The sequence below is a fragment of the Lutra lutra genome, chromosome 12 (genome assembly GCF_902655055.1).
Source record: "Lutra lutra chromosome 12, mLutLut1.2, whole genome shotgun sequence".
Classification (NCBI taxonomy): Eukaryota; Metazoa; Chordata; class Mammalia; order Carnivora; family Mustelidae; genus Lutra; species Lutra lutra.
In genome coordinates, this window is record NC_062289.1 from 78,324,771 (window position 1) to 78,339,675 (window position 14,905).

At 52.7% G+C, this 14,905-nt stretch overlaps 1 protein-coding gene across 2 annotated transcripts in view; it reads right to left on the bottom strand.

Moving 5' to 3' along the window:
- Positions 1-14,905, bottom strand: part of SFSWAP (splicing factor SWAP) — a 69,179-nt gene that overhangs the window by 42,566 nt on the left and 11,708 nt on the right. For both annotated transcript variants that reach the window (XM_047696815.1, XM_047696816.1), the window contains exons 5-7: positions 12,411-12,636; positions 11,374-11,480; positions 10,816-10,948 (exon numbers count right to left, since the gene is read on the bottom strand). In XM_047696815.1, the coding sequence (XP_047552771.1) occupies positions 10,816-10,948; positions 11,374-11,480; positions 12,411-12,636 (466 nt within the window). The remainder of the gene's footprint in view (positions 1-10,815; positions 10,949-11,373; positions 11,481-12,410; positions 12,637-14,905) is intronic.

Below are 14,905 nucleotides of genomic sequence, written 5' to 3' on the forward strand. Positions count from 1 at the left end.
GGAGCACTGCCTGCACCAGACAGAGCGGCCCCCCCAACCCTGAAACCCTCCCCTCTCTCCCACCTGGGCCTAAGCCACATTCCCTGCCTCCTGTCCCACTGCTCTCTCATTCCACTCTCCTCAGGCCTCTGGCTTGGAGGGCCTCCCCAACGACATCCACCAGCACGGTGACCTGCTCTCGGGCACTCCGTCTCCACGATTTTCCATGGTGGAAGGAACCTTGCTCACTGCCAACCCCAGCAGGGCGCGAGCACAATGCCCATCTGCTCAGTGACGATGAGTTATGTGCACAAGGATGAGACGTGGGACGGCGGGAGGCTTCCTGGCAGCAGCAAGGGCCCCTAGGACACGGAGGCCCAAATCTTCCAAAGCCGGAGGGACAGTATCCAATCACGGTTCTAGGCCTGTCCAAACTACCACATGCGAGAGCAGAATGAGGGCACCTTCAGACACTTGAGGACTAAAATATCTGTGCTCCCGCGTACCCCTTCCCGTGTACGCCACTGGAGCATGAGCTCCAAGAGTGCAGGAGTAAGGCATTCCCATGCCCCAGGAAATGCAGGCAGTGACCCGGGCCATCGGCGAGAAGCCAGAGAACAGTGGGCTGCAGGCTGCGAGCACAGCCCCTTCACATGGGCGCAGGGGCGAAGGGGCTCAGCAAACAGCCGTGCGTGTCGCTGGAACGCCAAGCACGACCCGCAACAGACCGGAGTGCGCACCGCTCCAAGAGCGCCCACAGGTCACCCGCCGCGTCCGAAATGACGATGTGCCAGGAGAGGCAGCCCACCACCCAGCGGCCCCGCGGATGCCGGGCCGGGCAGTCACAGCGGCTCTGTCTGGGCGACGGCCTCCAGCACCTGACAGCTGGGGCTCTGCGAATGCAGGCCGTAAAGACAGGCCCCAAACTTACAGAGGAGTCAGGGGAGGAGACTGATGAGTAAGCCATTTCAGGATCCTTCTGTGAATTTCAATTATAAAGTAGAGATTTAATCAGTTCAAGTCACAAGTAACCAGAAACGAAACACTTAAGTAAAATTTGGGGTGTGAGAGGAGCACAAATGAACTCAATTACCACCCATAACAGCAGGAAGGTAACAGAGAAAATCTAACCCAGGGAGGATAAACCCTGAAACAGCAGTACGGACCCGTGACTTAGAGGCGCAGGGTAACCACTAAGAACGCAAAGACAAATGGTTGAAAGTAAATACCGTGAAACAAGTCGGGGGGTTCGACAAATACTTCTCATAAAAAGCATTTGTTACATGACTTCAAAGTGTATTACTTTGACTCAAATAATTTGAAAAAAAAATCTTAATTACAATCAGAGAGATAACGAGCGTCTGACTTTCCGCAGCCCTCTCAACACCAGGGAGGAGGCCCAGAAACAGCCTTATTCCCGCTCCTCTTCAAGGTATTACTGCGTGTGTCCATCCAGCCACCATTACTAAATACGTCCTCACAGGACAGAGGAGTCTAGGGGCTGGAGGCCCCACAGTATCCATGACAGACCAGTCCTGCCCTCCTGCTGCTTCAAGTGAGGCTATAAAGGAAACCAGATGAGAAACAAAGTAAGCTCAGACTCTGAGAATGGCCAAGACAACATGAAACCCTGTGAGAAGGACATGAATTGAGGATGACCATCAGCACAGCCAGGGGAGGTCTGACCTGAGAGGGCAGTGTTTCAGGCCAAGGAGGAGCCCATGCAAAGGCCCTGTGGTCAGATCCCACTTAGCACATTTCAGGAACAAGAAGAGCAGACTGGGGGGCAGTGGAGGTGAGCTTCTGGAATCTAATTGGGATGGGAAACCACAAGGAGGATCTCAGTAGAGAGATGATGACACGGGGTTCACCTTCAGGATCACACTGGCTGCGTGGGCTGCAGGAAGGCAGCACGAGGACCGGGGGCTGCGGCAGATGAGGCTGCTGACGGTCAGTGGCTGAGACCACGAGTGGGCCTGGTGAGGAGTGCCAGACTTGGCGGGAAGATCCTGAAGGAGGTCCCCAAGGGTGTATAATGTGATTACATGTGGGTGTGAGGGACTAGAAGACTCGCAGGCGCCCGCTGCTCTGGCCTAAACTGGGGGTGTGAGGGCAAGTTGGGGGTCCTGCTACAGAAGCTGTGGATTCAAGATGTCTGCTGCCCAGCCCAGGGGCGATGGCAAAAAGGCAGGGAAGCGGGGGCTACAGACACAGATCTGTATCAACAGGATGTGAGAACATTTCCCAAGAATACAAACAACATACTTGAGAGCTGAATTTTACCAAAACTGGTCTTTGGATTTTCATATAAAAAGAAGTCAATAAAATGAAGACATTTATATTCAAGTAAGGTCTCTCACTAATTCTGGGATAGAGCAGGAGTTGGCAAATGTTTCCTACAAAGAGCCAGACAGTAAATATATTACTCCTCGTGGACCAAGAGGCAAAACTGGGGGCATGATATACTCGGAGAATAAGAAAAAGTCCCACACATCTTTTAACTGATGAAATTCCAAATATAATAAAAATACCTGAGTGGTTTTTTGGGGGATATAGGTGTACAAATGGGAAGAATGACAGTCTTTTCGCAAAGAATGACATTTCACTTAACTGGGGTTCAAAGCAGGCTGTAAAGATGGGTCGCACATGCCCAGGCAGTGCCGGACCCGGCCTGCAGGCCTCCCACCTGGCAGCTTTGTTCACGCTAGCTACACCTCCCTCCCCTCCACAAACTGGAATATTTGTTTCTGTTTTCCAAAAGTCACACTTTCGGACTCTTCTAATCTCAGCGGTTAATAACTTCAAAAGTATATTCAGACATATGGCAAAGACACAGGAGTAACGACTGTCCTCAGCCCATCATTATCTGGGTTTCCCTGTACTCCCTTCCCTTCTGTGACCACATGTTCAGGGGTTCTGAGACATGGGTGGATTCTGGGGAGAGGATGGGAGGCATATTCCCAAACACTTGGGGTCTGATATCCGAGTGGGTTCGCAGTCATCCGGTAAACACACAAACGTGCAACACTGCAGACAATTTCCAGATCACAAATGAGGTGCCTTTACCCTACTTCACATTCAAGCTAAAGCTAGACTTCAGGGCACAGGGCAGGGAGGTGAGGGGGAGCCACTGGGTAGAAGAAGTGACTGCACAGGCCCTGGGGGCAGGCACAGCAGGATCACAGCCCTCCCTGGCCCTCCCTGGTAGTTAAGAGCTGACAGACCAGAGTCAGAATGAGTAATTTTCATGGTGATCTCACCATGTAACATAAAACTCTACAACACTACCTCTTCTTGGGGCGTCTGGGTGGCTCAGTGGGTTAAGCCGCTGCCTTCGGCTCAGGTCGTGATCCCAGGGTCCTGGGATCGAGCCCCACATCGGGCTCTCTGCTCAGCGGGGAGCCTGCTTCCTCCTCTCTGCCTGCCTCTCTGCCTACTTGGGATCTCTGTCAAATAAATAAATAAAATCTAAAGAAAAAAGTCTTTAACAGGTGCCTGGGTGGCTCAGTGGGTTAAGTGTCTGCCTTTGGCTCAGGTCATGATCCCGGGGTCCTGGGATCGAGTCCTGCATGAGGCTCCTGGCTCAGTGGGGAGCCTGCTTTTCCCTCACTCTCTCTGCCTACTTGTGATCTCTGTCAAATAAATAAAATGTTTTAAAAAAATTCCCCAAACAAAAGGAGACTTGTCTCAGTCACCAAAGTCTTAGACTATGAGAATCTGCAGGGCTGCTGCAGTGACGAATGTCGTCCGTTCAGCTGGAAAACCACCCAAACCCGTCAGTTTCGCCCTAAGAATACAGGACTCAGGGATGTTCCGCCAGTGCTTGAAAGCAATCGCTCTCTTTTTGGCAAATAACACCTTCTTCTAGAAAGCTTCTTGTCTCCACCCACTACGTAAAGCCTTCATCAAGGACCCTCACACAGCAAGTTTTGAGTTTTCAATACTGTATTGGGTTTGCAGCCTGTTACATCGAAACAGGCTCTACAGTGTTGTGGGCGAAGAGAAGGAGCAGCCCAAGTGCGGGACCTGAACCGCGGGCGGAGGCGCCTGCAGACGCGCGGGGACGGCCTGCCGACTCAGGCGCAGCCGCTCCACACCGGCTTGGGGTCATTTTCGGGCTCTCACAGGAGAGCCCAAGACGGGCTTTCCGGACAAGGCCGCACTTGGAAAGGAAGACAAAGGGTCTCGGAGGCGGCGGGAATGGTGTCAAGGAAGCGCCGCAGCGTCGGGAAAAAGGCTCAGACAGAGCTGCCGGCGTGGGCAGGACACGACCAGGAATGGGTGCAGAGCTTGTGTAGCCCCCACAGCCCGGCAGCGACCACCACAGTCTGGACGAAGACAGAACGCAAGCAAGCTCGGAGTTTTCGGAGCCGCAGATGAGTCTGGTGAGAGAGAATTCCACGGAGCACAAAGGAAAGGAAAGCGAGCCGCCCGAGCCGGACAGGGCCTGAGTGGGGCTGGGTAACTGGGCTTGCGGCCTGCTTCCGCGCAGCCCGGGAGAACTCACGATGGCTCTGCATTTCAGCTGCTGAAAACAAAACAGAACGTTTCAAGACACAAATGTCCTCTGGAATTTAAGTCCGGGCACCCGTGACCCCGGTCTGCTGCAGCCCAGCCACGTCCCTTCACCCTCCTGCCGGTGCTCGGCCCACAGAGACTGGAGACCCGCAGGACCCAAAACGTGACATGGGGACCTTCCCAGCAAGTCTGCAGACCGCACTGTCGCACTGCGAGAATGGAGGCCCCAAACCACACCTTTCTGGAACCAACACATTTTAAACTGCAACAGACAGAAGAGGTGTGAGCGAGAAAACTGGTACCAACATGGAAGAAGACGGACAGAGATGGACGGACCCACGAGAGAGACTCAATGGAAAACAGCCTCCAGGACCCAGAACCGAATCTCCGAATCTGTCTCCAGGACAACGGGGAAGTGTGCGCCAGGTCACCAGGAATCCAGCCATAGTACGCCAGTCCCCCGGTGGTGAGGTGGGGGAGCAGCCGGCCCCTTCCTCTCCCCAGCAACGTCCATGTCCAGAGCCCTCTTGGCAGCGCTCCTGGGCTCCGGGCAATGGGATTGCGTTCGGTTCTCTCCGCCACGGTGCTCAGCGATGTGACCAAGCTCCGAGAATGGCGGCTGGGGGCAACGAGTGACAGCCAAGCAGCTAACAACTCCACACGACTGGTCGGTGGCGGCAGCCGGCTGGGCCAGGAAAGACCAGGCTGGATGCTAGCTAACAAAGTTGGGGAAGGGAGACGCTCCCCGAGAACTGTACACCCAAACCAGCTTTCCTGTCTGCACCAGGGCAGGAGGCACTTCTTGGGCACACGAGAACGCATGGACAAGACCCTCACGACACAGGTCCCTGAGGCCTGAATGCACAGAGGCGCCCGGGCGGAAGCCCAACCCTCAGGAGGGAGGCCAGCCGGCCGGCGGGGGGGGGGCGCGAGGGCTGCAGAGCGAGCAGCGGCACGGCTCACGCTCTCACAACACAACACAAACACGGCTTCCTGAAAATCCGGAGCTGGGGGGTGGAAAGGGAAGGGATTTAGGAGTATTTTAATTCCCTCCAGTTTCACAGTTAATTAAGGACATCTAAGATAAGAACAGAGCTTTTAAAAAAAATCTACAATCTGAATCTCTTTAATTCTTGATGTACGGAAGAAACTTTTATCTGAAAATCAGCAACCACTTCCCTTTGATTTTTGATTATAGGGTCTTCTGCTAAATTCGAGTAAAACTAAAAAAGCTTACTTCTACTTTAACACAAATATTTCACTCTGTACGTCCAACCTTCTCATCCCTGCTTGGCACAAAGCTCATCTTTGTGCTCCCGGTTGGGATCTTCCCACTCTCCCTCGCCTCACCACACTCACGTCAGTGTTTCCCGCTGCGTCAGGGATGCTCCCTCATGGTGAAAATGTCTATTTCTGGGTGGTGGAATCCTGGGTAATATCTTTACTTTCTTCCTTCCATTTCCCTTCACTTACAATAAAGGTGTTTTTTAAAAAAAGGGTTTCGATGGTAAACAAAGCACTTCAAGGTTCATGATTTTGCAGGAAAAAAGAAATGCTATGAACAACTCCAGCAAAATCACACTTTAAAAAAACAGCAGAAGCAAGAAAATATCTAGTCTATACAGTTTAATTTCACTTCAGTTATTTATAGAATGAAACGTGAAAAAAAACTGGGTTGGCATTTTATTTTAAAAAAACTGCATGCCACAACAGTGGGCAGTATTTTAGTATCCCTGTTTCCTGCATAATTAACTATATTTACGACCCTCTTCAGCAAAGATTTACAGCTAAATAGCAGGAAAGAACCAAATAACAGAAAATGACTGTCAAGCTAACACAAGCAAATTGTTAGTTTTACGCGTCTCTATTTAAGGTTCTTTTAAAAAAATTCTTTCCAAATAAAAACAGACGATTTTCTTCTGAGGATGCCTCTAACCAGGAAAATCTCTCACTGGAAAGAAGTCAATCCCAAGTAATGGCCTGAGGGGATTCTTAGTCCTGGGCTAATAGAAAGAATGGGAAAAGCTTGGTGACTCCGGCTCTGATGGGCCCCGTGGGCCCCAGGCTCCTGCGGGAAGAGCTGACAGACAGTGCTCAGACTGTGTGTTAACAACATAGGCCTGCAAGAGCCCCTCAGGGTGCTGGGGTAGTCTCACAGGATCATCCCACCGATCCTTGTGCTTTTTCTGGGAAGGGGACAGTCACCAACACAGTCCAAGAGGCACAGTCCAAGAGGCACAGACCGGCGGGTGATGCAGCAAGTCCCCATGGAGCCCCACTCCTACAGGTCAGCTGACCTGCTGGAGGAGCTTCTCTTCTACACCTGCTCCACCCCTGGCCCCGCCCCTGTGCACGGACTGGGTCCCCTCCGTCCTCTCCAGAGGGCATCCTCTCCCGATGGCACACAGGGCATGTCAGTCTCCCACCAGCACTAGAAATCTGGCTTGCGAGGACACTCCCGTAGCCCCTTCCTCCCGTGCAGGTCCCAGGTGGACAGAGGCCGCCAGCCCACCAGCACTCGCACCCGCCGCGGCGCAGGTCCCACAAGCATGGCTTCTCTGTAACTTCTCCCATCACGGAGGACTTCAAGCTCACTGATATCAAATAACACTTTCAACGGCACAGAAACCCTGACTGCACCCCAAGGCTTACACTTCTTGTGTTTGCGCACGCCGCCCAGGGCCCACGACCGTCTTGCATCCTGCACACGTGCGCTGCGGTCTGGTGCGACCGCGACCCTGGCTCGCACTCCCCTCGGGCTGGGCTCTAGAGCCTGCAGGAACGATGCTATTTGGGGGAGCTGCGAGGGGAAACCTTGGAAAAAACTGCGTGGCCATGTTACCTCCCTGAATTACTCACACGGCAGTCTGCGTTTCTGCTGCACATTTTTCTCTCCCATTTGACTACAAAAGCTGTTGGTGCGTTAGACCCTTCTATTTCCTCAATCAGTGTTTTTCTCTTAGCAGAATCTAGTCATTCGTTGGCTTAAAGAACAGAATCCTTCACTGGTTAAAGTATCCTGACTTTACAAAGAGCTGTCCACGCAGCACCTCTGCCTGGAAGCCACCAGGCTGCTGGGTAAAAGGCAGGGCTCTTCCCCGGGGACCCCCTTCCTTCCAGACTGCCTGCATCTCCTTCCCCACCCACTTCCGAGCGTGGGTCTCAGGGCTCTGGCTCACGAACACTCGGAAGGCGCCTCTGGTTTGCGTGTGGGGCGAGCCGGTAACGGGACATGCTGCACCCTAGGGCCAGAAGGCTCCTCTCCAGCAGCCCAGGCCTGTTTTCCCAACAGAGCTCTCCCGTGAAGTGATTTCTTCCACAGAAGCTACCGTGATGACATATTTAATTAATTTAATTAAAATTTATGCAAATGGATGGAAGGACAACTGCTTACAAGACTGTGCAGAACCAGGGAAGAGAACGGGGCGTGAGAGCCGTCACATCACAGATGCCACCCAAACTCTGCTCTGGGTGCCGGCACCCCTCACCACATGGCGTCCAGCGCGGAGAGGAGAGCTCGGCACACCGTCCCAGGTGACTGGCCAACAGCCCAGCTCGTGTCCTCTTCACGAGATGGTTCAGGTCTGCAGGTACCACTTCTAGACCGGTTCTTAGCACAGAGCTGGTTTGAACCACCACCTCGTCAGGCCCCAAGAGGTCTTCCCTGTAACATTTCACGGACTACCAGACGGGACTCCTTTCCCTTCACCGCGCCTCCTTTTCAAACCTTGCTTTTTTTTCTTGCTTTTTTTTTTTAAATAACCATAGAATCTACAGACGAAAACGAACATCTTTGAAAACCTGAATACAGGTGCTCACACGTACTTGTGCCAGGGCTCTTCCTGGAAACTGGATCAGTATGTCCAACCATCCAGGCCTCCTGCCTCACCCCACGAGCACTGGACCCGGGACCGTGGCCGCTGCGGCCACCCTGGGGCTGATGCTCTCGTAGTCCCCACTAGGCACGGCCCCTTTCCCTCTGCACAGCCCAGCTTCAGAGGGCCCATGCTCAGGCGTGCAGTTCTACACCATCTGCTGTCCAGTTTCTGGCCTCCCCATGTCGATGGGACGGCTCTCGCTTCGGTAACAAGGTGTCTGCCTGAAGTGCGGACACCTCACAGTCTGCCTCCCTAGCCTCTAGGCAGCCCTGACCTCTGCTGAGCACAGGCTCTAGAGCAGCTCTGGGACAGCCTGTTGCCCTCACGCCTGCGGCCCATGAGGGGATGTCTACAAGCAGCACCCACTGGGCCACGTGTTTTCTTGGCCTGCCTTGCATTTTTACAAAATATGATCTCACTGCTGACACTTGCAAATAGAGAAAGTTCACCTGAACGTTTTAGATATCTTGCCTCTCTGCAAACTCTGGCACCCGGTCCCTGACTCTGGCACAGCCGCGATCCACGTGTGAGCTGCCACGGGCCCTGTCAGCGCTGTTCTTTTAGCTCTTGGGTTAGACAGCTGAGCTGTGAGGCTGAGCACCAGGCACAAGTCCCAGACACCCCGCCTGCACCCGCCTGTCAGGCTGTGCTGCGTGGAGGCGGGCGCTAACGGGCGCCCCCTGCTGGAGCACTTCCTGGGAGAGGGGGGCTGGGGTCCCGGCAGGGAGTTGCACCTGGTGCACCTGCCGTTTGTCTGAGGAGGGACTGGCATCAGTGGGGCTCCGCGAGCCCACAGGGAGCCTAAGTCACAGAGCAGCCACCGGGCCAGCTGTGTGGCGGGGTCTCCCAACCCAGTGCCATGGGGGGCAGCACAACATGCTGCCCACCACCACCCTCGCTGCTGAACAGCATGTGCTCCATGACACAGAGTGACGAGCTGGTGATGGTCACCCTGCCCCCGAATTTCCTCTCTTCTGTGCCAGACAGTTCAACAGCCCCACAGACCTAGTGGATGCACACGGACAAAGTGTTTAACTTGCAGAAGTTCAATAACGGGTGTGAAACAGGAGAACGAGGAAGCCGAGGGATGTTCCACTCAGCCAACTTCTACGGTCACTCCTGGCTCCCACTCACCTGTGGGGCCCTGTTGTCCACACAGCACTCCCCGCCGCGAGCACTGCAAACCCCCAGTCCTTCACAAGGCTCTTTCAGGATATGCACATTAAGTTCCCTCAAGTCACTGACCTGTAAAGCCTGCAGATGTCACTTTAGCCCATCAGTCACACACGGCCACGGGCTGCGCCAGCACAGGGGCGCAGGGGGCTCTGGCTACTCTTTCGGACAGACACTCAAATAATGAGCAGCCTATGTCTTAAAAGAGAATTACTCTCTGGATGACCTCTCGCCCTCTGACTGTGACGAGCTTTACGGATAGATCACCTAATCGGATCTGTCGGTGCAAGACCACGAACCCCCACAGCCATCCTGAAGCCTCTGCCCTCGTTCATCGTTAACTTCTGAGTAACTTTAAAAAGATCAGATAAAGAGACCGAGCTCCAATACTTTCAAATGATTACTTGAACAGAACCTCAAGATTTGCCTTCTATTAATAATCTTCCGGTAATTAAGAAGATAAAAGGCCGGGGCGCCTGGGTGGCTCAGTGGGTTAAGCCGCTGCCTTCGGCTCAGGTCATGATCCCAGGTCCTGGGTTCGAGCCCCGCATCGGGCTTTCTGCTCGGCGGGGAGCCTGCTTCCTTCTCTCTCTCTGCCTGCCTCTCTGCCTACTTGTAATTTCTCTCTGTCAAATAGATAAATAAAATCTTAAAAAAAAAAAAAAAAAAAAAAGAAGATAAAAGGCCAACAAGCAGGCTGGACAGGAGGGAACGTACGAGCCAGAATGCTGAGGCACACATCGCACGCTAGCTCGAGCTGTGTCTTTTGCAGGAAAGCAACCATGCGGACAGCGCCACAGCCCGCCAGTGTCCACGCTCCTTGGGCTTTGTAATAGAGCTTCAACTTCAGTTAGGGCTATGGCATGTCGGACTCCAGCCCCCACTGCAGGCCAGGAGACCACACGACACTGTCCTGTCTGCGAGGGTCAAAGGGAGGCACCAGGCATGGCTTCTTGGGTGGGAGGGGCGGGGCGCCCTTCAAAGAAGGGCAAAGTCCCCAAACACCTGCTTTCTGTCCTCGCCCTTTTTCTTTACCCTTCCTGGAAGGCAGGACTGACACTGGACACAGAGCAGCCATCTGTCACCATTAGGGGACGCACGACAGGATGAGGCCACATACCGAGGACAGCTACCCACGAAGACCCAAGGGACCAAGTCCTCCCAGCACCTCCACCGGCCCCGCGCTGCATGCACGGCTGTCGTGCAGCCCGGCTGGGTTGGCTGTGCAGCAGACCGCGGGCCGGGAGGCGCACAGCGAGGTACTCACAGTCAGCGGCGTACTCCGCCTGGGAGGGCTGCGCACTGCCGTCTGCCGAGGGGGGGGTGGGAGCGGGGCTGTCGGCCTGGGCTTTACGGACCAGCGCGGCAAGGGGGTGATCCGGGTCCACCACCTTCAAAGGCTGCAGACAGAGAGGATGTGTGGTCACATCATTCCCATACCTGGAGTCAAGGGGAACCCTTTTGTGGCCAAGAAGGCTCAACTCAACCACAGAACACAGTGTTTCGGAGCATGGTGGACGCGCTTCAGGACATGGAGAGAGCCTGGATGACCGTGGCCATGCTCTATGTGGCTGCTCGTGAGTCCCAGGGGAAGCGAGGGAACACATGGCTTCCACCTTCTAGTAACCACTCGGGAAAGGAAGGCGGGATGGCCAGGACTGTACTGCCACCCATAAAAGTGCGAGCCACCAAGCAAACAACAAAAATGCAAAACAGACTTTGATGATGATCAAGTAAGATACAAAAAAAATGGCTGCTTTGTGATTTCCCAAAACTAGACTAACACCAGCTCTGTTATGGCATAAAAAACACAGAAGATCGAAACCTTCATCAGCTCCTCCAGGCGGTTACACTTCTTGGAAGCAAAGAGAGACGGGTGCAGGTAACTCCCATCTCCTTCATCATCGTCATCATCAGAGCTGACCCCCGACTCTGGAAAGCAAAAGCGTGTTTCAAGATTCTGGTGTGTGGGGAGAGACAGGGCACAGATACGCGACAGGAACACTCAGAAGCAGACAGAGGCGGGGCTGCAGGTGACCGTGCGGCCGTTCTCCACCCAGAAAGCACCCCTGGGGAGCAGCCCCCGCAGCACTACGCCCGACGCACTCATGGAAAGCGCGGGACGAAGACAGGCGTGCACTGTGGGCCCACCCAGCATAGCCATCCAGCGTCCCCTAGTCTGGGTGGGGCCTTTGTGTTTTAACTTTTTAGAGAAATGGCAAAACGTGCTGAAGGATGAAAGGTAGAACAAGGCAACAGACACTTTAGAAAACTAACAGATGTGAGAAAATGAGATCTGTAACCAAGGTCTGTACAAATGAATCTGAAAATCCTGTTTCCATGGCAGACACGTACAGATAGACTGCTGTCCCTGAACGTTATGCACAAGTTACTTGGCCTTTGTAGTAAGAATTCCCAATTTAGATATTTGATAAAAACAACAGCTTAAGGTAGACACAAATAAAAGAGGGAGAGTAGAACTTCCATTTTTGTGCACACGTAACTTAACCTCAGGCCCTAAAGCCGCGTGTGCGTGGATGGCAGGAACCATCCCAGGAGGCAGATTTACTCTTTTCTCCAGGAAACGTGAAACAGCCAAAATGAGAGGAAAAATTTCCAACCCAGATGACTGTGTTCTGATAGCACCAATATTTAATTATATTTCACTGTCTCTGGACATAATTAAGAATCTAGGGTGTTGTCAAGACTTCCTCAAGGAGAGCTTCACCCCACCCTAAGCCCCAGCAGTGGGTCTGATGAACGCCACAGTGGTGGGCCGCACGAACATTCTGGAAGCCCTGCAGCGCGGGCTTATCCCCAGCACAGGCCCCACGTCCACACAGGACACGCAGTCTCACATACTCTTTTTCTCTTCGCTTCTGTTTTCTGCCAGCACCGTATAGCGTCCTTCTTTCATGGCTTTCTGAATGAATTTGTAGTAGGGGTTGAGGTAGTGATCAAAGCGTAGAAAGTCGAATTGAGAGTTTCGGGCCTGCTTGGCTTTCAGCATTATTTCAAACTGCGCTCCCTGTTTACACACGAAATTCGCTGTGCGCTCAATGATAGCGTGCATCTTGGCTGTTGGTGGCTATGGAAAAACATACATATTCACATGATCAATTTTTCCTCTTTTTCACTGGCCACATGACTTAAAACAGAAGAGAAACCTCGTTTTACTGTCAAATACATGAAGTAAGAGACATTTCAAGGGGCGCCTGGATGGCTCAGCTAAGCGGCCGACTCTTGACTTTGGCTCAGGTTATGATCTCAGGGTCCTGGGATTGAGCCCCATGTAAGGCTCTGCACTCAGCGGGGAGTTTGCTCGTCCCTCCCCCTCAGTTCCTCCCCCAGCTTGCATTTTCTCTCTCAGATAAATAAAATCTTTAAATTAAAAAAAAGAGAGAGAGACCCATTTCGGTCAGAAGAGCCCCATTTGAACAGCCCCTGGTTGGTTCCACTTTGGTCTGTTTCTGGATTCTGCAGTATCTCACGGGGAGAAAACTCACAGGCCAAGGCAGGCCACTCCAGCTTTGAGCAGAACTGACTCAAGGCAACCTTTTTTTTTTTTTAAAAGATTTTATTTATTTATTTGACAGACAGAGATCCCAAGTAGGCAGAGAGGCAGGCAGAGAGAGGTGGGGGAAAGCAGGCTCCCTGCCAAGCAGAGAACCCGATGCGGGACTTGATCCCAGGACCCTGAGATCATGACCTGAGCCGAAGGCAGCGGCTTAACCCACTGAGCCACCCAGGCACCCCTCAAGGCAACCTTTTTTATACCAACTCACTGTACCTCCACATTCAACAGGTTCCGCGATGGGGCTGGAGGCTGTGAACTCTCAGAAGCTGTATGCAAATTACGTGCATGTGCATGTTTCTAGGGAGGGTGTACACATTCCCCCAGTTTCTCAAGGGTCTACCCAGCACTCCTCTTGCCTTCTGAGCTGGGACTGTATTTCCTAGCTTGGGAAGCGGCCTTTTCGGGCACCTGAGGAAAGCCCCATGCGCTCACCTGCTCCTGCACCTAATTCACCCCCATACCACGTGGGCACTGTCTGGCCGCAACAGGGAGGGTCTGTCTCACCCACGGGAACAGAGGGCACCACCTTGCTGCCTATAAGTGAGGTCACTACCAGGAATCAGACCCTGCCAACCAGTTTGCTGACCAAGCCGCGAAGTTCCTTCCACCAGATAACACGCTTGGCATTTCCCATCCCCCAACAGAGCTCGTCAGACCAGACGCTGAAAGCCATACTCCAAAAACACTTTTAATAATAAGGAAGAGATTAACACTTAGAAATTACATGCAAATAAAGTGGGAAATTATTCATTAAAAATGGGCAGTTAAGTATTCAAGATGCTTTCCATAATTCCAGGACCACATCCTTCATAAAATTTAAATGCCTTAATTCTCAAATTTAATGCTTGAAGTGATACAGTCCTTCACACTCAAATAGGATAAGTACCTACAATTATAAGTTATTTACTGTTCCCAAAATAAACTAGATTCCACGTCACAGGCCCACTGTGCCTGGAGTACGGATCCTGAGGCAGACTTTCAACGGCTTATGCTAACAGCAGGATTAATCTTCGGATCTGTGTTCCACGCACACGTCGATCATTAACAGTGAATTCAGAACAGTGACCTTGAAAGGAAACCACAATGGCCTCTGTGGAGAGGCGCTCTCCGCCAACCACACTAAGCTGCTGGTTTAAAATCCCTGAAAGGAGGCCTATTCATGACACAACAGCGTGGTGAAAAGACACGGCCACAGCACTGGTGACTACAGAGAGAGGCGTGCTGAGCGCTCTTCTGGGCCTGCTCCCAGAGCAAGTGGGTAACATGCCCGCACCTGGTGGGAAAAGTCTTTGCTCTCCTCATCACGCTATCCTTATGCAGGTCTTTTCCTATTTATACCACGAGTATCCCTACCACGGAGTGGGATTTCAAGGACATACATGTGTATATGATATGTTACAAAAACTAATGATAAAGGGGGAAATGCTTGTCTTATATAGGGAGGCCTTTGGTGTAAGAAGGTGCCCGAGCCCAAGAAGATAGGCTCATGCCTCCTCACTCTTCCCAGATTACAAACAGAGCTCTAAAAACTGTGGGGTAGGCGGTGGGAAATGGAAGAAGGTGAGAAAGCCCACGCCAGTGTCAGGTCTCCTAATAGCTCTGGAAAAGCAGAGGGACCAGGACGGGGCGGCACAGGAACGGGAGGCAGGGTGAACAGTGACGGGCCCCTGGAGCGGCTGGGCTGGCCCTCTCCTCTGCTGTGATCAGGGAAGGAAGAATCAAATGCCCACTTCATTCACAGCCCAAAATAAGTATTACATCAAGTCACAATTCAATTGTT